At 38.6% G+C, this 22,245-nt stretch overlaps 2 protein-coding genes and 1 non-coding gene across 4 annotated transcripts in view; 1 reads left to right on the top strand and 2 right to left on the bottom strand.

Annotated features, from left to right (window-relative positions):
- Positions 1-95: 95 nt before the first annotated feature.
- On the bottom strand, positions 96-2,283 carry Rps27a (ribosomal protein S27a). Of its 2 annotated transcripts, XM_005002637.4 has the most exons (6): positions 2,189-2,283; positions 2,024-2,088; positions 1,539-1,593; positions 1,068-1,153; positions 710-841; positions 96-273 (listed from the first exon to the last, which is right to left on the bottom strand). In XM_005002637.4, the coding sequence occupies exons 2-6, from the start codon at positions 2,069-2,071 to the stop codon at positions 124-126; spliced, it is 471 nt and encodes a 156-aa protein (XP_005002694.1). In that variant the 5' UTR covers positions 2,072-2,088; positions 2,189-2,283; the 3' UTR covers positions 96-123.
- A 399-nt stretch (positions 2,284-2,682) lies between these two features.
- The window catches only part of Clhc1 (clathrin heavy chain linker domain containing 1), a 57,462-nt gene continuing 37,899 nt past the window's right edge, over positions 2,683-22,245 (top strand). The window contains exons 1-2 of the mRNA XM_063229420.1: positions 2,683-4,666; positions 20,760-21,017. Coding sequence (XP_063085490.1) covers positions 20,841-21,017 — 177 coding nt within the window. The 5' untranslated portion in view covers positions 2,683-4,666; positions 20,760-20,840. The remainder of the gene's footprint in view (positions 4,667-20,759; positions 21,018-22,245) is intronic.
- Positions 21,932-22,038, bottom strand: LOC111756093 (U6 spliceosomal RNA). Its single transcript, XR_002790587.1, has one exon. It is a non-coding gene; the product is annotated as a U6 spliceosomal RNA (small nuclear RNA).

The following is a 22,245-nucleotide window of genomic DNA, read 5'->3' as shown; positions in this document are numbered from 1 at the left end:
AGAAGCATATTATGTTGATATCAAAATAATGTGACCATCAGTTTGACCCTCAAAAATATTCCCTTAAATGTGCAATAAAATTCAACTGCTAAACATTAGATGGAATCTTTTATTGACATATAATTACTTGTCTTCTGGTTTGTTGAAGCAGTAAGTCAGACAGCATTTGCCACAATAATGTCTATCAAAGTGGCTTGCCATAAAAACTCCAGCACCACATTCATCTGAGGGGCACTCTCGACGAAGACGACTAATTTTGCCATTTTCATCCACCTGAAAAGCATAAATCTGCTATAAGATAACTTCATACAACAAATTCTGATGTCTAATTTAAATGACCCAAAGTATCTCTCAACTTTCAAACACAATGCTAGTGGACTTTAGTGCTTATATGCCACAGTATTCTAAATTATCACCAACAATTTTAACGAGTTTTTTTAAAAAAGCTTTGCTAGTGATAGACTACATCTAAAGAATCCCTGACCTTGCTACAAACTTAGAAACCTAGTTTGGAACTAACAGCTAATGGTCAATCCCAAACAGGAAAAAGACAGAATCTTCTAAGATTTCCAGAATGTTTCACTTAGACCAAAAGTAGGATATTCAAATACTATACAATGGATATTTAAGTACTGTACATTCAAGTCCAATTATTCCTTAAGAAACTTCTGACAAGTGTTTTCATATAAACCATGTGAAAGTGGCTCACCTTATAGTATTTGAGAACTGCCAACTTGACCTTCTTTCTCTTATGCTTATTCTTTTTGGGAGTGGTGTAAGACTTCTTCTTCCTTTTCTTAGCACCACCACGGAGTCTCAGTACAAGATGAAGGGTGGACTCCTATTCATGGGACAGAAAATGAAAGACTTCTATGGTGCTTAATGGATTGGTGTCATGTATCTTCTAGTTAATATAAAAATAACAGTGCTTCTCAAAGATAGTTCAACGATCACCTGGGAACCTGTTTCGCAGTCTAATGCAATTTTCCTCATTTTTGTGTGCCAATATGTCACAAAAATTTACAAAGTAAAACTATTTTTAAAGGAATGCTTCCCCCCAAACAAACCTTTTGAATGTTGTAATCAGACAAAGTGCGTCCATCTTCCAGTTGCTTACCAGCAAAGATCAGCCTTTGCTGATCAGGAGGAATTCCTAGTGAAAGAAAAAATTTTTAGAAGAACACATGTGTGTACCAAATTTACAGACTGATAATCTTGTATTATACAACTGCTACTTACAGCTCTAATACATGTTAACAAACGTGCCCAGCAGAGATTCTAATCTAGGTAGGATGGCTCCATCCCCATAAACACGTTATATTTGAGAGCCTTTCAGTATATATGCAAATACACCCAGCACTTTTAGGTAAGCAAGTACTTAGTTTTCCTGAACTACAAAATAATATTTTGCAAACTGTCTCCAGGTAGTGCAGGCTGGCTTCCAACTCCTTGCACGCTCCTCCTGCCTCGGCCTCCTCCGTGCTGGGATCCAGGCCTAGCCCACCACGCCCCGGACCGAACTACAAACTACTACTTGCCTTCCTTATCCTGGATCTTGGCCTTTACATTTTCTATAGTGTCCGAGGGCTCAACCTATAAAATTTAAAACCCAAGTATGTTAGTAAGGAAACGAGAACCAACACTCACTTAACCCGACCGTCCCCCCAGAACCCAAGTGCAGCCCAACCGACAGCGCTGGCCCCGAAGGAGGCTCAGCCTGCCCGCCGGCCCGAGCAGGAGCCGAGACGGCCACATGCTCGCGCCGGCCAGCGAGCAGCCGCCGCCTCTGCAGCGCGGCCTCGCTCCACCTGTACCCTTGGCCGCACTATCCAGGTGACAGGCCCGTCTCAGGGCCCAATTCTAGCCCTCGGCTATTGATTAGCAAACTACCCCTAAATACAAGGTTAGGCGTCAGAACCCAAATCCGGAAACGAGTTCTTAGGCTTGCAAGGCTGCGCTGGTCCCGAAACCCACCTCAGGGTCTTATTTGGGGCTGGACTTCCTCGAACCACCTGGCTCTTACCTCGAGGGTGATGGTCTTCCCCGTAAGGGTTTTTACGAAAATCTGCATCTCGGCGGCGGTTCCACCTTAAAGCGATGAAAAGAAAGTGGCGTGTTAAATCGATGGCCAGGGGAGAGGGGACGAAATAACCACGAGCCGGAGACGCGCGGCTCGGAAACCACTCACCAGTGATGGCGGATCCGAAAGGAAGACCTCCGCGCGGTCCACGGTCTATCCCCCAGGCGAAGGTCCCACCCCTTAGGCGGCCACAGCAAATGCCTTGGCTGCCGGAGCAGCGGCTGCCTAACTTATTGCCAGATTAGATTATGAATATTTTTTCCTCTTTTTTCTAAATCTAGGCTTATTTCTCACTTTACCTTTCAGAATGCTTTAGAAATAACATATTTTAACAATTTCAAAATGTTTTAAAAAGACTTTTCCCATACAGCCGAAGAGGCTAACAGCGTTTTAAAAACTGGACAACTGAGATTGGTAAAAGGGAGGAAATGGAAGTGTGCTCTGGGAGTTGTAGTTTTCTAGTGCGCTCCTCTGGAGAGGACTACTTGTCCCAAAATGCAATTCTCCAACCCTAGGTTTCCCTAGTTACTGTCTCTAAGAACTGGAGTCCAGTTAGGAGAAAGGGATCCAGGTGAGGACTGCAGGCGGCGGCAGAGTAGAGGTTTCAGGCTGGGTGAAAGTTATTAGAAGAAATGGTTGAAGAGGCAGGAAAGTGGTGTGGGTCCTGAAAATGTCGTTCACCTGCTTACTGAGGCGCTGAGAGGCGGATTATCGATCAACTAGATGCCTTGTGGCCTTGGAGGGAATGGAATGCCCTTGTGGCCTCCTGCAGGAAAACTGAAAGACAAACGAAATAGTAAAAGTGGGGACTCGGCCTTAGCTTCCAATAGCCTCTGCCTGGCTCTCAGCCCCCGAGTGTGAGGAAGGTTCTGGGCCGGATATGTCACTCCTGGTAGTGTGTAACAGTTCAGTGTAAATAAACTTTGAAGAGTTTTCTAGGTTTTAAAACGGAGTCATAAGAAAAAGAAACCTGTTCAGTGGTTATTTAGTTGTAAAATTTACAAGTTTGGACAGAGAGTTTTGGAGTATGTGTTGCAATTTATGTCCTTGCCTTTTTCTTTCTTCAATCCACAGACCTCCTTTCTAATGCATCCTCTTGATGCGATCTCTTTTTATCTCCCCACCCCAAAATTCATCGTTCCTTAATTTTCTCATAAAGGAATCCAGCATCGTATCTTTCGGCTTTACCACTTTCCAGTCTTTCCCTGCTTTCTAACCCATCTTTTCAGTTGCTTTTATTATCCTCTTTCAGATACTTTACATTTAGGATACACTCCAAAGTCCTTAGTATGACATTCAGCCTCTGCCTTCCTTACAACCCGGTCGTTAAACTGATCACTCACTCACTTTACATTTTAATAACACTAGGTCGATTGTTTCCTGACTTACTGCCTCATGCTTTGGCATTGCTGAATAATCCAATCCTTCTCTCTTTCTGTAACATTTTTATGCTGTAGTTTGCCAAGTAAATCTCCACCTGTAGAACAAAATTTGAGAGTGTTGTTCGTACCCATTTTCTCCAATTTACCTCTTCTGTTGATTGCACCCAGTCCTCTCAGGCTTTTGTTCCTACCATTCTGGTAGAATTGGTCTTGTGATAGTCACTAATGTCTTCCATGTTGCTAAAATTGAAGGTCTTTTTCATCGTATTTGATATAAGCAGCATTTTACACAGCTGATCATTACTTGGGTTTTGAGACATTTCCTTCAGGGCACTGCTTTTACTTGTACCTCTCTGGAAGATATTTTTCAGTCTCTTATTGTTTCCTTTTGATCTACCAGATCTCTAACGCAGAGCACCCTGAGTCTTAGGACCTTTGCTTATTTACATTTCCTAGGTTATCTTACTCTGCCTGGTGCCATTTAAATACCATTTACATGCAGACAACTCAAACTTATCTCTCACGCAGACCACTTATACGGAACTTGTTATTCACATATCCAGCTGTCTAATCAACATCTCAGGAAATTGTTCTTCGCATCTCCATATAGAGCAAAACTAATTTTTTAACTTGCTACTGCCAGAAACTTAATGGTCACCCTTGATTGTTGTGGCATGTCCTACATCTATCTATTCTTATGCAAATCTTGGGTTTACTTTGATAATATGTACAAGAACACTTCTCACCACCACTATTGCAACCTTGTTTGAAGCCACGATCATCTTTGGTATGGATTATCACTTGCTAACCATAGTTCCGGCTTTGACCCTTGTTGCTTTTAAGGGACGACTCTTTCAAAGAGAAGTGAGCTGCCACTCTTCTGTGTGTCCAGTCTCACTTAGCACTTTGACAAGACGAGGCCACAGTCCAGCTCACTGCCCCTCTTGCCTCGTCTCCCCAAAGAAAGGAGTGCTTTTTTTGTAAACCACATGAAGGTGTCCCGTGGGCTGGTAGTGTGTCCTATTGGACGTCACAGCTGCATCTCTGACTTCTCTCCCTTTGTCTTTCTCTTCTAGAGGGCTTGCTGTGCTCTAACACTGTCCCACTTTGTGGTCTTTGGACTTGCTGTACTCTTTGCTCAACAACTTCTTCAGGAATCTCCAAGACCTTCCGTTTTCAGACTTCTGAGATCATCACCTTGCCAGTGAGGGCTTTTCTTTCTTGACTCTATCAGATTGCATCCTCCTACCTTTCTTACTCTTCCGTCCGACCTTGTCTATTTCTCTCCATGAAACTTATCCCCATCTGTCACGTTTTCCACTTCTGTTGTCTGTCTCCACTTGAGTGTGGCCACTACCAGGTCTCATTTAGTATTGTTTCTCTGTTGTCTGGAATAGTGGCAATCACAATAGGTGCCCTTAAAATATTTATTGAATAAGTAAATGCAGCATAACTTAGCATTATCCTAAATATTATTCTAGCAGGTCAGAGATGGTAAACTTTTTAGAGCGTTCAGTGCTACACACAGCCGGCTGCAGCCCAGGTCCTTAGGTTGGCCGTTGCTGTGCGAGGTGTTTCCCCTAACATTCCCATGTCCTCTCCTAGGTTAGTAGATGCCCCTCCAGGCTTTATGGCACTGCTGTCACTGTCTTTTGTGCAGTGAGAAATGGCTCATTTACTTGATCCAGTAGGTTTGATGGGATCCCCAAGTGATTTGTTTTCAGAGTATCCATAAGTGTCTAATAGGAATGAACAAGGAAATGTGAATGTTAGTTGGTATAAGATGCTGAGGCACAGTTGCTCTAATTATGTTCTGGCTTGAGGGCACCTTAAGTCCCATGTCTTCTGAGCAGACAAGATTGTTTAGTGATATGGCAAATATTTGAGACCTAATGCTAGAAACTGTTGTGCACTGGAATGCATACGGGTCGGGGAGGGATGCTGATCTTGTCAAACTTAGAGTCTCTAGTAGAGGAGATGGGAAAACATAAATGGGAAGTCTGTAACACAGTGTGATTGCATGTTAATACCATGATAGGGGCAGTGCATGACACTGGGAGAGGGAACAATGACATTTAACCAAGTTTAAGGGAATCCAGGGCACCTCTCCTGAAACTGTCTAAGAAGAGCTTGAAGAATGAGTAAAAGCCAAGTGAAGGGCAGTGGTAATATGTATTTGGAGGAAGGAAGGGGAAATGGTTGTAGAGGCAAGTGTAGAGGTAAGATAACCCTAAGGTAGAAGACCAAGTTCAGGGGGCTGTGGAGCTGGAGGGATTCGGGGTGGCGGACAAGGGTATGGGAAGGAATAGATTCTGTCAGAAAGAGTAGTTGGTTCCTCAAGAGAACATTAATAGAGGCATTAGGAGCCTTGGTGTTATGATGAGGGTTAGAGAGGGCCACTGGTATTCAGCTGTGACCTCTTTTTCTCCAGGGATTACGCCCCTTCCTTCCTCCTTTGAATTTTATCTTTTACTATTTGAAATTGTATTATTAGTAGTCTGTTTTTCCTGCTGTGTTGTGAGCTTCAAGTAACCAGGGTTTTACCTTACTTATTATTTAATCCCTACCTGTGAAATTCTGCCTGGTGTTTAATAGACACTCAATAAATCCTGGCTGAAGAACTAAGACATTGATTTTCCATGAAAGAACACTTAGTACTCACTTGTAGGTATATTTACCTTATGTGATAACTTTATGTTCATGCTAAATGTCCTATTTCTTATGCAATATATCAGCATAAAGATACATTTAGCAAAGCCAGGGCTGGTGGCACACACCTGTGATCCCTGTCTTTGTGGGTTTAAGGCAGCGAGTTTGAAGCCAGTCTGGGCCTCAAACTATATAGTGATGCTCTGTCTCAAAAAAAAAAATTGCATTTAACCTCTTTATAACAAGTTTTTATTTTCATTGGTACATGTGCAGTACACAGTGTGCAGTACACAGTGAATACATTCCTTGTGCAGAGTTGCTACCTGTGCATAACTTGTCTTCTTTTTTATCCTCCTCTTCTCTTTCCCTCCTCCATCTCTTAGTGCCCTTCAGTTTTAAAAAGATCTATCTCCCTATTTCAATTATCTGTTTCTTACTTTGCTCTTTACTTATATTTTGGATATCTCATATAAGAGCAAATATGTGATATTAAACTTTTGTGTCTAATTTATTTCATCATGGTCTCAGGTGTATGTATTTTCCTACAAAAGACTCAAGTCTTCTTCATGGAAGCGAACACTCTTGTGTATTGTGTATAAATACTGCATTTCCTTTATCCATGTACCTTTTCATGTTGGTCATGCTGCTATAAACATGCATGTATGTGTATCATTATAATACAATGTCTTTAACTTTTGAGGGAAGATATCTAGAAGGAGAAGAATTGGGTCAAATGGAATTTCTGTAGGTTTTTGAGGAAACTCCGTAGTGATTTCTATAGTGGTTGTATTAGTTTATGTTCTTACCAAAAATGTAGAATGGTTTCTATTTCCCCAAACCGTCGCTAGCATATGTTATTAATTTCATTTCTTGATGGTAGTCCTTCTTTTTGGACTAAGATAAAACCTTAGGTTGTTTTGATTAGCATTTCTTTAATGGCTAGAGGTGCCGAACATTTTAATATGTAATTATTGGCTATTTATAATTCTGACAAGTGTCTATTCTTTTCATTTATCTGCTTTTTGCTTGAGCCTTTTAATTGAGGGGTTCATTTTTTTTAGTCCTTTATATATGTTGGATATTAGTATTCTCTAAGGAATACCAGGCAAGCAGAATTTTTTCCCATTCTGCAGGTTGTCTCTTCACATTTTTGGTTGTTTCCCTTGCTGGACAGAAGCTTTTTAATTTGAGGTAATACCATTTTTGACCCTTGATGTTATTTCTTGTTCAGTTAGGATTCTGTTCAGAAAAATCTGTCCCTACACCTGTATCTTCAAGAGTTTTACCTATTTTATCTTCCAGCATATTGTTTAATATTTAGATCTTTGATCCGTTTTGACGTTAGTTTATTGCATGGTGAAATATACAGGTCTAGATTCAATCTTCTGCATGTGGATAAAATCAGTCTCCCCAACATCATTTATTAAAGAGGCTGTCTTTTTTCCAACTTATGTTTTTGGGCCTTTTGTCAAAGATCAGATAGACAAACGTGCCTTGGGTTGGTTCTGTATCCTATATTCTATTTCACTGATCTATATGTCTGTCATGAGCTACTGTCATGTTGTTTTTATCACTGCAGCTTTGTAATATAACTCACAATCTGAGATTGTAATTCTTCCTGCTCCTGAAGTTGTTTTCTTTTAGAACTTAAAACACTTCACTCCAAAGCTCTTCTAGCCTTTAAGTTTGTGTTTGTAAGTCTGCTGTAATTCTAATAGCTATATCTTCATAAGCAATTTATTTCTTATCTTTGATAGATTTTAAGACTCTATCTTGTTTTGGACTTCTGGAATTTTGATTGTGATATGTTATAAAGAAGTTTTTTTATCATGGCTATTTGTAGTGGTATTGCCTCACTTATCTATATGTTAAATTCTTTCCCCATACTGAAAAGTGTCCTGCTATGGTTTTAGTAATTAATTGATTAAGTTTAGTAGTTAATTAATTGTGTAGTAATTGATTAAGTAATTAATTTCAGTTAATCTTACATTAAATCCTTTCATATCATCCAGTAGCTGTTGGATTGTCATATTGTCTCTCTCTTTTGTTTTGCTGTTTGTTCTTTTTGTTTTTTTGGTACCATGAATCAAACTCAGGACCTTTTGCTTGCCAGGGAGGTGCTCCACAACTGAGCTAAACCCCTAGCCCAAAGACTGTCCTCTTTTTTTTTTTGGTACCAGGGATTGAATTTACTACTTGTGCTGTTGGGCTAAACCCCCAGCTTTTTTATTTTTTTATTTTTTTATTTTTTATCGGTACCGGGGATCGAACTCATGACCGCCTGCTTGCAAGGCAGATGCTTATGCTGCTGAGCTAAATCCCCAGCCCCAAACCCCAGCTTTAAAAAAATTTTTTTATTTAAAGAGAAAACAAAACAGAAAAAAGGGTAGTAATAATACAGAATTAAAAAAAATAAACACTAAGAAATCACTAGTTGATAAATTACATACTGTCATCCTAGAAATAGTTGTTCAAGTTACAAAATTAACGCATACAAAGTAGATATTCAAACAGTGAGAATGCAAACAGTTCTACTCAACAGTCCAACAAAAACTTAGTAATATGGTCATCTAGCTTATACACTTAAACATACATGCAATTATATCCTTTACAGCACTTTCTTTTCCTCTTTTTTACAATAGCAATTACACATTTTGGGTTTTAATACTCCTTCAGTTCTTATTACTTTTTACACTAGAGACACAATGTGATATTTATAAATATGATTCCTATTTATTTTACTAATGGGGATAGTCTCAAATTGCCTCCATTTACCGATGAAGGCCTCAAGATCATCCTTTTTTATACCTGAGTAATAGTCCATTGCCTAAAAATACCACATCTTTTTCATCCACTCTGCAATTGGTGGGCATTTTGGTTGTTTCCAAGATTTAGCTATTACAAATTGTGATGCTATGAACATGGTACACATATGTCACTGTGACATGACCTTTTCAGGTTTTTTGGGAAAATACCCGAAGGGGAAGAACTGGATTGCATAGAACTTCAAATCATAGACTTCTGAGAAATCTCCATAGTGATTTCCTATAGTGGCTGCACCAGTCTACACTCCCACCAACAGCAGAGCAGTGTCCCTTTTTCCCCACAGCCTCACCAACATTTGTTATCAGTTGATTTCTTGGTGGCAGCTATTCTTATCAGAGTGAGATGAAATCTCAATACTGTCTTAATTTGCATTTCTCAAATGGCCAGTCAAATGGTGAACATTTCTTCATGTATTTATTTGCCATTTGTATATCTTCATCTGAAAAATGCGTGTTCACCTCAGATTACCATTTTTGCAGAGGGTCTCTAAATTTGGAAGGCTTGATATTTTTCAATTCTTTATATGTTCTGATTACAAGTCCTTTGAAGGGTTGCTGCCTAAAATTCTTTCCCATTCTGTGGGTTTTCTTTTCACTTTTTTGGTGATTTCTTTTGAAGTGCAAACACCTTTCAATAATATGAGATCCCAGTTGTTCATTCTTTGAAGTGTTTCCAATGCAGTTTGCATTTTATTCATGAAATCTCTGCCTACTCATATGTCTCCAAGAGTTGTACCTACCTTGTCTTCCAGTAGATGTAGTGTTTCTGTTTTAATATTTAGATCTTGGATCCATTTAGACTTTAGTTTTGTGCACGGTGATATGTATGGGTTTAGTTTCAGTCTTTGGCATGTAGAAAGCCAATTTTTCCAATACCATTTATTAAAGAGGCTATCCTTCCAGTGAGCATGTTTAGCATCTTTGTCAAATATCAGGTGGTTGAGTGTCTTTGTAGTTATGTTTGTATCTTCTAATCTGTTCCATTGATCCCCAGGTCTATTTTTTTGCCTGTACCATGCTGTTTTTATCACTGTGACTTTGAGGTATAGTTTCAAGTCAGGAATTGAGATGCCTCCTGCCTTGCCTTTGTTGCCCAGAATTGCCTTTGCTATTCTAGGTTTATTCTGTTTCCAAATGAATTTTAGGACTGTTTTCCCTAGATCTATGAGGTATGTCAATGGTATTTTGATTGGGATTGCATTTAATCTGTATAAGAGTTGTGGGAGTATGGCCATTTTCACAAAGTTGGTTCTTCTTAGCCATGAGCAAGGAATATCCTTCCATTTTCTAATATCCTCTTCAATCTCCATTTTTAGCATAGCATAATTTTCAGCATTTAGGTTTTTACATTCTTAGTTAGGTTGATTCCTAAGTATTTCATTTTTTTAGATGCTATTGTGAAGGGTGATATTTTCATAATTTCGGTGAATTTTTTGTTCGTGTACAGGAATGCTATTGATTTTTGAGTGTTGACTTTGTATCCAGCTACACTGTTGAATTTGTTTATTACCTCTAGTAGTCTTTTGGGTCTTCTATATAGAGTATCATGTCATCTGCAAATAGTGATGGTTTAACTTCTTCCTTTCCTATCTTTATTCCTTTTATTCTTTCGCTTGTCTGATTGTGCTGGCTAGTGTTTCCAGAACTATACTGAATAGGAGTGGTGATAGTGGACATCCTTGTCTTGTTCCTGATTTTAGTGTCAAAACTTTCAGCTTTTGTCCATTTAGTACCATGTTGGCTGTGGGTTTGTCATAGATGGCCTTTATGAGATTGAGGTAGACACTGTGTATTCCAAGTTTCTGAAGGGTTTTTATCATGAAATATGTGTTGGACTTTTTAAAATATTTTATTTAAGGAGAAAAAGAAAAAAAACAGAAAAAGGGTACAAGTTATACAGAATTTCAGAAAGAATAAACAGTAGGAAATCACTAGTTAATAGATTACATATTGTTATCTTAGAAATAGTTGTTCAAGTTACAAAATTAAAGCATATAAAGTGGAGTTTCAAACAGTGAGACTGCAAACAGTTCCGCTCAATGATCCAACAAAACTCAGTTAATGTGGTTATCCATCTCATACACTTAAATATATATGCAGTTGTATCCTTTAGAGCACTTTCTTTTCCTCTCTTTTATACAATGACAATTACACATTTTGGGTTTTGTTGCTCCCACAGTTGTTATTACTTTTTTTTGAAGAGAGTAAAACCAAATGTGGCATAACAGAACAGAGTCAGTCAAATCAAAAGGATGGACATAATAGATAATGTAAAAACAAAATACAAGGTGATCAACAATGGTTACCATATTGCTTCTTGCTATCTTAAAAAGAATTGCCTATATCATCAGTTATAATAAAATTGAGCAAAACAGTAAAGAATAAAACCAAAACACTGGAGACATTATAGGACTTCAAAACAAGATAATAGTCAATCAGAATGGGCGTCATAATGAATCTTATTGTCTTCACAGTTGTTACCTATACTTTCGAACTTGGTACTATCAAGTAAAGCAGAATAGGGGAAAATCAGTCAAAACAAGATGGTGAGGGCAATACAGGGTTTCAAATCAAGTTAATAGGAAATCAAAGTGGGTTACTATAATGTATCCTGCTATTTTTTATTTATTTTTCCCTTAATTAAAAAGATAAAAATAAAAAGTAAATAATTAAAAAAAGGAGATTGACATAAAAGAGGGCATAACAACAAAACAGCGCAGGTCAAAGCATAACCATTTAAGCAAAATAGTGTTTCACCACAAGATATCCTGACATAAAAGTAGTTACCATAGTGTCTCTTTCCTTGAATCTTTGAGTATAACTTCATATACTGTAGCATCAAACATATCAAGACAATGTAAAACCATTCAAGAGAATGACAGTATTACAGGGTATTTAGAACCAACTACCAGAAAATGAACAATGGTTTCTGTATAATCTCCTTGTCTATCAAAGTTTTTGCTTATATTATCACATATAAAATACAATAAGATACAACCTGTTAAGACTGATGGAGACAGAAGAATAAAAGCTTGATGGGACTTCAAAACAAGATGATACTAAATCAGCACTAGCTATTATGATGTCTTGTTTTCTCCAAAATAGCTGTTCCTACCATCTAACCTTCTCTGCCTCATTTCTGTTGAGCTCTTTTTCTGTCGTTTGTTGTCAGTTTGTCTTCTTCATTTGACTTTCTGCTCCATTCTTTGTGGCCTCTCTGCCACTGTTTCTGGAATCTTGGTATTTTCCTTTTTTAGAATATCCTGCAGTATTCTCTGTAGAGTTGAATTGGTGGTTGCAAATTCCCCTAGTTCCTCTTTATCCTGGAAGCACCTTGTTTTTCCATCAATTTCTAGGGACAGTTGTGCAGGATATATCAATCTTGGCTGGAGGTTATTATCTTTCAAAGTTTGAATTATCCCCCCCCCCACGTTCTTTGTCATTTGATGGTTTGTGCTGATAAGTCTGCTGTAATTCTGATGGGTGTTCCCTTCTAAGTGATCTGTTTCTTGTCTCTGATGGCTTTTAGTATTCTGTTCTTATATTGGATTTCTGGAATTTTGATTATTATATGCCTGGGTGTAGCTCTGTTTGGGTTGTAGGTGGTTGGGGTCCTGTATGCCTCATACATCGGAGTATCTTTACCTTTTGCTAAATTAGGGAAATTCTCTTGGATTATTTCTGTGAATAGCTTTTGTAGTCCATTTGTTTGTATCCCTACTTCTTCTTTTATGTTCTTAATTCTTAAGTTATAGATCCTCTTATCATCTTCTAGCATTTGTATTATTGCTGTTTGTTTTCTCGTTATTTTTAAGAAGTTTTTCATTTCATGCTCCCACATTACAAATCTGTCCTCCAATTCAGATAATCTATCCTTAGTTTCTTTCAAGCTGTTAAGTCAGCTTTCAATAGAGTTTTTAGTTTCCTGGTAATCTCTTTGAACCTGCTTCACGTATTCTATGTTTTCTCTATTTTCTCCATCAAACAATTCTCTCCTTTTTTTTCTGTTCTTCCATTCCACCATCTGTTTTTTCTTGGGTGGTGCTTAGCATTTCTCTAACTATTCTACTTATATTTTGCTGTATTTCATTAAATACTTCTCTTTTGAACTCGTCTATGAAGCTCTGGAGATATTGCTTTATGTCTATTGGTGCCATGTCTGATATTGCATGTTTTCTGTCCTCATTCTCCTTTGCATTCACCTTTCCTGGATCAGTGTTCTCAGGATTGGGGACTGAGGACCCTTTCTTGTTGCTTCCTCTTCCCATACTTTTTGTTCCTTCCATACAAGCGAATATAGGAGGCCCAGTGTTTTGCTCTTTGTCTGTTACAGTTTGTTTGAATCTGCCAGCTATGTGTTCCCACCCACTGCAGTGTACTAAGGAGACACAGACCTGGGCAGCCTCTCCTGGGCCCGCCCCTCCAGATCAACCTACCGAAGGCTTCAATGCTAGGGTGCACCTCCAGGTGCTGGGACCTGGTTTGGGCTAGCCTACTGGGTCTTAGTGGCATCACCCAGGCCTGGCACTCCCCACCAATCCCGCTTGAGAGGGGAATATGCGACTAAAGTTACTGCAGCATCCTGTTCCAGCAAGTCTGCCTGGTCCCAATATGTCCTTTGCTAAAGCCTCCTACTCTATGGAAGGGTCCCCGTTCTGCTCACTCACTGCAGATCGATGCAGGGCTCCCTGCCAGTCCCGTTCTCAACTCCGTTCACTGATTCCCACTCTCAGAGTTTTTACGTGTCTCTCTCCCTGCCATTCCAATTTGGATGCAGCAGCGGCAGCAGGAAATTCAAATCGCGGCTTCCAATTGCGCGGCTTCCAACTTCCATGCTGAGATTTTATCTATTCCTGTTATAGCATCGGGATTGCATTTCCCGTTGGTTTCTCTTAGCTTAGTTTGTTCCTGGGTCGGCAGGGTGTATCTCCCCTTGCTTAAGACTCTTCGCACCACCCCATTCCTGAATTCTAAGTGGGGTATCTCAGAGAGCCTCCATTGCTGCTGCTATCTATCTGCCATGTTCTCCTGGAAGTTCCTATGTGTTGGACTTTATGAAAAGCTTTTTCTGAATCTATTGAGATGGTCATGTGGTTTTTGTTTTTGGCTCTGCTGATAAGGTGTATTATATTTATTGATTTGTGTATGTTAAACTATCCCTGCATTCCTGGACTGAATCCCACTTGGTCATGATGTATAATCTTTTTGATGACTTGCTGCATTCTATTTGCCAGTATTTTATTGAGAATCTTTGCAGCAATGTTCATTAGTGAGATTGATCTATAGTTCTCCTTTTTGGTATCAGAGTAATACTTGCCTCCAGGAATGACTTAGGGAGAATTGCTTCCTTTTCAATTTCATTGAAGAGTTTAACAAATATTGGCATCAAATTTTCTTTAAATTTCTTGTAGAATTCAGTTGTGAATCCATCAGGACCTGGGTTTTTCTTTGTTGGTAAGTTTTTAATTACATTTTCAATTTCTTTTTTTTTAAATTTTATTTAAGTAGAAAAAAAAGCAGAGAAAGGGTACAAGTTATACAGATGTACAGAAAAAAATAAACAGTAGGAAATCACTAGTTAATGGATTACATATTGTCATCTTATAAATAATTGTTCAAGTCACAAAATTAAAGCTTGTAAACTGGACATTCCAACAGTGAGACTGCAAACAGTTCTGTTCAATGATCCAACAAAACTCAGTGATATGATTATCTATCTTATACACTTAAATATACATGCAGTTATATCATTTAGAGCACTTTCTTTTCCTCTCTTTTATACAATGACAATTACACATTTTGGGTTTTGTTGCTCCCACAGTTCTCATTACTTTTTTGGAAGGGAGTAGAACCAAATGTGACATAACAGAACAGAGTCAATCAAATCAAAAGGGTGGACATAATAGATAATGTAAAAGCATAATACAAGGTGATCAACAATGGTTACCATAATGCCTCCCGCTGTCTCTAATAGAATTGCCTATATCATCAGTTATAATAAAATTGAACAAAACAGTAAAGAACAAAACCGACAAAACCAAAACATTGGAGACATTATAGGTCTTCAAAAGTAGAGAATAGTCAATGAGAATGGGCGTTATAATGAATCTCACTATCTTCACAGCTGTTGCCTAAACTTTCGAACCTGGTACTATCAAGCAAAACAGAATAGGGGGACATCAGTCAAAAACAAGATAGTGAGAGTAATACAGGGCTTTAAATCAAGATAATGGAAAGTCAAAGTGGGTTACTATAATATATCCTGCTATTTTTTATTTATTTTTCCCTTAATTAAAAGGATAAAAATAAAAAAGTAAATAATGAAGTGGAGATTGAGATAAAAGAGGGCATGACAGCAAAACAGTGCAGATCAAAACATAACCATGTAAGCAGAATAGTGTTTCACCACAAGATAATCCTGACATAAAAGTAGTTACCATATTGTCTCTTTCCTTGAAATCTTTGAGTATAACTTCGTATACTGTAGCATCAAACATATCAAAACAATGTAAAACCATTTAAGAGAATGACAGCATTACAGGGTATTTAGAATCAACTAACAGAAAATGAACAATGGTTTCTGTATAATCTCCTTGTCTTTAAAAGTTTTTGCTTATACTATCATACATAATAAAATCCAATAAGATACAACCTGTTTAGACCAATGGAGACAGAAGAACAAAGGCTTGATGAGACTTCAAAACAAGATGATATTAAATCAGTATTACCTATTAAGACGTCATTTTCTCCAAAATAGCTGTTCCTATCATCCAATCTTCTCTGCCTCATTTCTGTTGAGCTCTTTTTCTGTCATTAGTTGTCAGTTTGTCTTCTTCATTTTGTTTTCTGCTCCATTCATTGTGGCCTCTCTGCCACTATTTCTGGATTCTTTGTATTTTTCTTTTTTAGACTATCCTGCAGTATTCTCTTTAGAGTTGAATTGGTGGTTGCATATTCCCCTAGTTCCTCTTTATCCTGGAAGCACCTTGTTTTTCCATCAATTTCCAGTTGTGCAGTATATATCAATCTTGGCTGGAGATTATTATCTTTCAAATCTTGAATTATTTCCCCGCACGCTCTTCATGATTTGATGGCTTGTGCAGAGAAATCTGCTGTAATTCTGATGGGTGTTCCCTTGTAAGTGGTCTGTTTCTTGTCTCTGACAGCTTTTAATATTCTGTTCTTGTATTGAATTTCTGGAATTTTAATTATTATATGCCTGCATGTTGCTCTGTTTGAGTTGTAGGTGGCTGGGGTCCTGTATGCTTCATACATCTGAGTATCTTTACCTTTTGCTAAATTAGGAAAATTCTCCTGGATTATTTCTGTGAGTAGCTTTTGTAGTTCATTTGTTTGTGTCCCTACTTCTTCTTTTATGTTCTTAATTCTTAAGTTATGGATCCTCTTATCATCTTCTAGTCTTTGTATTATTGCTGTTTGTTTCTTTGTTACTTTTAAGAAGTTTTTCATTTCATTCTCCCATATTACAAATCTGCCCTCCAGTTCAGATAGTCTGTCCTTAGTTTCTTTCAAGCTGTTATGCCAGTTTTTGATAGAGTTTTTAGTTTCCTGGTAGTCTCTTTGAACCTGCTTCACGTATTCTATGCTTTCTCTATTTTCTCCATCAAACAATTCTCCCCTCTTTTCCTGTTCTTCCATTCCGCCATCTGTTTTTTCTTGGGTGGTGCTTAGCATTTCTCTAACTATTCTGCTTATTACTAGCTTCAGGTCATTAATAACTTCATTCCTGAACTCATCTATGAGGCTCTCTAGATGGCGCTTTATGTCTATTGGTGTGGTGTCCACTATTGCCTGTTTCTCAGGATTGGGGGCCAAAGGGCCTTTCTTGTTGCTCCCTCTTCCCATATTCTTTGTTCCTTATTTATGCAAGCGTATATAAGAGGTCCAGCTTCCTTCCCTGTCAGCCACAGCCTGATCGAATTGCGCCAGCTAGGTGTTCCTGCCCACTGCAGCACACCAGTGCAGACCAGGCAGCCTACGCGGGGCCCGCCCCTCCAGGCCACCCTCAGGCTCTGGGATCTGGGTTGTGCTAGCCTACTGGGTCTCAGCCAGCAGCGTCACGTAGGCTAGGCACTTCTCACCAATCCCGCTTGAGAGGGGGATACGTGGCTGAAGTCGCTGCAGCACCCTGCTCCCGCAAGTCTGCCTAGTCCCAGAATGTCCTCCGCTGGAGTCTCCTAAACTGTGGAAGAGTGTCAATTTCTCTCACTCACCTCACCGCAAATCAATGCACAGCTCCCCGCCGGTCCTGTTTTCAACTCCGTTCGCCGATTCCCATTCTCAGAGCTTCCGCGCGTCTCTCTCCCTGCCGAGCTGATGCAGACGCAGCCGCAGTGCAGCGGGAAACCCAAATCGTGGCTTCCAATGGCACGGGCTCCAGCTTCCACACTGAGGCTTTTCTGTTCCTGTAATAGCACCAGGATTGCATTCCAAGTTGGTTTCTCTCAGCCCAGTTCGTTCTTAGGTCAGCAGGGCATATCTCCACTTGCTTATGATTCCTTACTCCACACCATTCCTGAATTCTAAGCTGAGTCTTTCAGAGAGCCTCCTTAGCTGTTGCTATCTGTCCTCCATGTTCTCCCGGAAGTCTGACATTTTCAATTTCAATAGCTGGTATTGGGTTATTCAAAATTGCTATATCTTCTTGGTTGAGCTTTTGTAGTTCGTATGTTTCTAGAAATCTGATCATTTCCTCTTTATTTTATTTTATTATTTTATTTTATTTTTTACCAGGGATCAAACTCTTGACCTTGCACTTGCCAGGCAAGTGTTTATGCCACAGAGCTAAATCCCTGGCATGACAATGGGCTGTTAAGGTCCCCTATTATTATTATGTTCTTGTGTATTTGGTTTTTCATGTCCATTAATATTTGTCTTACATAGTTGGGTGCTCCTGTATTTGGTGCATATATATTTATAACTGTTAGTTCTTCCTCTTGAATTTTTCCATTAACAAGTATGTACTGACTGTCTTTATCTCTTTTAATTATTTTAGGTTTGAAGTTCACAATGTCTGCAAATAGAACAGTTGCCCCTGCTTTTTTCTGGGTTCCTGTTGCATGGAATGCTGTTTTCCATCCTTTGACTTTTAATCTATAGTTTTGTTTTGAGTCAAATGTGTTTCTTTAATACAGGGTATTGTGGGATCATGTTTTTTGATCCATTTTATCAACTTGTTTTTTTTTATAGATGAATTGAGCCCATTTACATTTATGGATATCACTGATATGTACTGGCTTGACTTTGCCACATTATGTTCCAGTTGTTTATTTTCTGCTTTTCCCCATTGTTTAATTTCTTGTCCTATTTGGTGATTTCTTTCTGTTGTTGTTCTGGGGATTGTGATCATTTTTATCTCTATCTAACATGTCTTTCAATTCTCTTTCTGGGGTTGGTTTGGTGGACATGAATTTTTTCAGTTGTTCTTTGTCATGGAAGTATCTTATTTCTCCATTAAATTTGAATGAAAGTTTTACTTGGTACATTAGTCTGGGTTGAAGTTGTTTTCTTTCAGGGATTGAAATATCTCACTCCAAGCTTGTCTTGACTTGAGGGTTTGTGCTGAAAAGTCTGCCATGTTCTAATGGGTTTTCCTTAATAGGTGAGCTGTGTCTTTTCTCTAACAGCTTTTAGTGTTCTGTTTTTATGCTTCATGTCTGGGATCTTAATTATTATATGTCTGGGTGTATATTTATGTTGATTGTGATTGTTTGTGTTCTATATGCTTCACTTATCTGCATATCAGATTTTTCCCCATGTTTGGGAAATTTTCTGCTATTGCTTCTGTACCATTTGTATTGACTCCTGCATCTTCACTGATGCATATTAGTCTTATATTGTTTCTCTTGGCATCATCTTGAAGCTGCTGTACTGTTAATTCATGCTGCTTTGTTATTTTTAAAAGTTGTATACTCTCATGATCACTAATTGCGATCCTGTTCTCAAGGTCCGAAATTCTATCCTCAGCTTCATTTAAACAGTTTTGCCAGCTTTCAATAGAATTTTTTGTTTCTTGGATGTCTGTTTGAGTTTGTTTCATGAATTTTTCTTGTTTTCTATATTGTTCATTCAAGGTTTCAATCCGTTTCCCATGCTCCTGTACTTTTTATCTATTTCTTCTCTAGCTGCGCTAAGCAACTCCTTTACTAAGGTTATTTCTGTCTTTACATGGGAGAGTACTTCTAATTTGATTTCCTCTATAGCCTCATGGAGTTGTTTTTTTATTTCACTTGTTATCTTCTTAGAGATTTCCAGTGTGTCACTTTTGAAATCCTCTATTTCAGTGTCTCCTCTACTTGCTCTTGGTGGACTAGATGTTTGAGATTGTGTTTTGCTTTTTTGTTTTGCCACTTTCCCCTTTTGGGCTAATATTTGGTCCTTCAATCGCACTAGTGTCAACTGTTGGTAGTGTGTATCTTAGGGTCCTATTGTAAGGTTGATGCTTCTCCAGTTGCTGGGTCCCACAATGAAGAGGTGGGCCAGTCACCTGACTTCCCTTTGCAGGGCCTGTTGGGTGAGTCCTGTGTTCTTCCTAGGCTTACAAGCCTAGGAGTATTGATGGAAATCAACCCCTGGTTCCCACTGTTATTATGTCCTCAGTTGTTCAAAGTCACCAGATCTCCCTGTTTATAGTATCTGTCTCAGGTGGTACACTACTATGTCTCTGGGTATCCCACAGGCCCCCTTAGTTTTCTGCAGGTCGGGGGAGGCCTTCTTGGCACCCTCCTCAACCTACTTGATATTCTCTGTGTGGAGGAAGGGCTCACCCACCCACTTGCCAAGCTTGCCTATGGCCTACTTCTGGAGGGGGCTTCTCTGTTGCTCCTGTTTACCCACCGAAGGTGGCAAACTCTATTCCTATTTTATGGGCAAACTCACCTCACTGATGGAAGCCTGCTGAGTTCTTCTTACTGAGTCTTCCCTCGATACTACATGGTTAATAAGAATTATAACAAAATTTATCATAACTAATTATAACTGTTATATCTTGGATGATTGTGACTAGGGCAGGTAGACACTGGGGTAGAGAAGTATTTGATCTTGCTTGTTACATCAAGAGCATTAAAAGTTAATTTTACCACATGAAACAAATTAATAAAACTAAACCTCCTATTAGAAAGCATTAAATTTTAGTGATTTTTAATCCACTTAGATGTTCTTATAATTATGAATAAAATGAGATATAAAAAATTAAAAAGGGTTAAGTTATATCTATGTCATTGGTAGAATGATTATGGAGCTTGCACAAAGCTCTGAGTTTGTTCCTTAGCACTGATAAAAAATAAATAAAAAAGAAAACCAGGCATGGTGGTGCATGAAAACATAGCACTCAGCAGGCTGAAGTGGGGGGTTCATTGCAAGTTAGAGGCCAGCCTATACGACATAGTTAGTTCATGCCCTGCCTGAACTAATAGTCCCTATCTAAAAAAATCAAAATAGGTAAGTAAATAAATAAGTAGACGTGTTGGGTTAAAATAAGAAATCATCAATTATATATGAGAGAAGTTGTACTTGGTTAAAAGAGACAGGTTCTTAATTGACCAGTGTTTGGTGTTTGTCTCCCATCCAAGTACTAACCAGGCCCAACCTTGCTTAGCTTCCGAGATCAGACGAGATCAGTGTTTGGTCTTTGTGTTCCCAGAGTTGTGGCATATATCAGTAGAATAGCATAGACATTTTAATCCATAGATTGGAATATTTATCCATGGAAAAATTTTTTCCTAAACAGATGTACATGTTTAGATTAATATTTGATTTATAATTTCAATCCTGTAGATTAATTTTTGATTTTTTTCCTTTCAGATTTATCAAAGTTTTGGCTTTGTTGCAAAAACTGGTTGAGATTTAATGTTCTTCTGGTGAAAAGTGTGCATATTGTGACTTATGTCAGCCCAAGAAATACACAAACATACCATCCTCCCTCCTATCATTAGCAGAAGTGACAAGGAATTTTTGGAAAATATGCGGAGATACATAACTACAGAAACTGAAAGAGTGGGCTGTGATGAGAAAGGACCTGCTGATGAATATTATATCATATACAGAAATGTTTTTGACAAGGTATTGCGATGCTCTTAAGATAATGAAGTTTTCATGGAGATAGAAATGACTTGTCTTGCCAACTAATACTCCTGCCTTCTGATAACCTGACTGTTTTATTACATTCTGCTTGCCATTTCAGAGACGTTCGTTAACAGATGAATGGGGAGAAGACAATGCTGGATTTGTATTATCTGCTAAGAGTTTTCTTAGTTTAGCTTTGCAGACTCTTTTTTTTTTTTGATGGTATTGGGGGTTTAACTCACGGCCTTCAGTCTGAGCTACATCCCCAGCCCTTTTTATTTTATTTTTTGAGACAGAGTCTTATTTGCCCAAGCTGGCCTCAAAGTTACTCTCCTGCCTCAGGCTCCCAAGCAGCTGTAGTTACAGGCAGGCACCACCACCCTGGGTTTAGCAAGCCATTCTGATCAACAGTCTGGCTGTGTGCTCTGATACCACTTGGACCCTTTCATCTGAAGGTTGCATGTGAGAACCTAATCTTTCCTTGTTGTTTGGGGTTTGTTTATGGTATCATTAAAGCCTTGGTTTAGACTTGATTTAGTACATTAAACTGAGACCTTTTGAGTTAGCTGTACTGACCTGTGCTTGTAGTTGAATTGCAGTGGAGGCTGAGGCTGAGGCTGGAGAATTCTTTGAAACCAGGAGATCAAGGACAACATGGGCAGTATGGTGAGAACCCTAGTTCAGAACAAATAAATAAAATAAACAAATGGAAAAAGAAAAGCTTGATTTAAAGATCAAGATGTCTTATAGATACGGTCTAAATGAGCATAGTGAACAAGCAGTTTGACTGGACCTAGAGGAGATCAGATTTAAAAAGTGTTATATACTTGATTTTGCTCTTTAAAATTTTAGAAATCACTTTTTCTTATAAATAATTATACTTTTCCCGTTGATTCTAATTAATTTTTTCTAAAAATATGGAATGCTTCACGAATTTGTGCGTCTTCCTTGCGCGGGGGCCATGCTAATCTTCTCTATATTGTTCCAATTTTAGTGTACGTGCTGCCGAAGCGAGCACAATTCTAATTATTTTGCCTTTAAAAAAAACAAAACCTGGGCCAGGGTTTTAGCTAAGTGGTGCAGCACCTGTTTGGCAAGCCCAAGGTTCTGAGTTTGATTCCTGATACAAACAAAACAAAACAAAAAACTCTCTTTTGAAGGAGCCCTGATTGCCCTGAAGTAATTAGGGTCAGCATCCTTTCCTCTTTGCCCGAGAGCAAGTTAG

The sequence above is a fragment of the Cavia porcellus genome, unplaced genomic scaffold (assembly GCF_034190915.1).
Source record: "Cavia porcellus strain 051 isolate PalLab524CR breed Dunkin Hartley unplaced genomic scaffold, mCavPor4.1 scaffold_18, whole genome shotgun sequence".
Taxonomy (NCBI): Eukaryota; Metazoa; Chordata; class Mammalia; order Rodentia; family Caviidae; genus Cavia; species Cavia porcellus.
The sequence above is the reverse complement of the archived record's forward strand: the minus strand, read 5'-3'. Positions and strand labels throughout refer to the sequence as shown.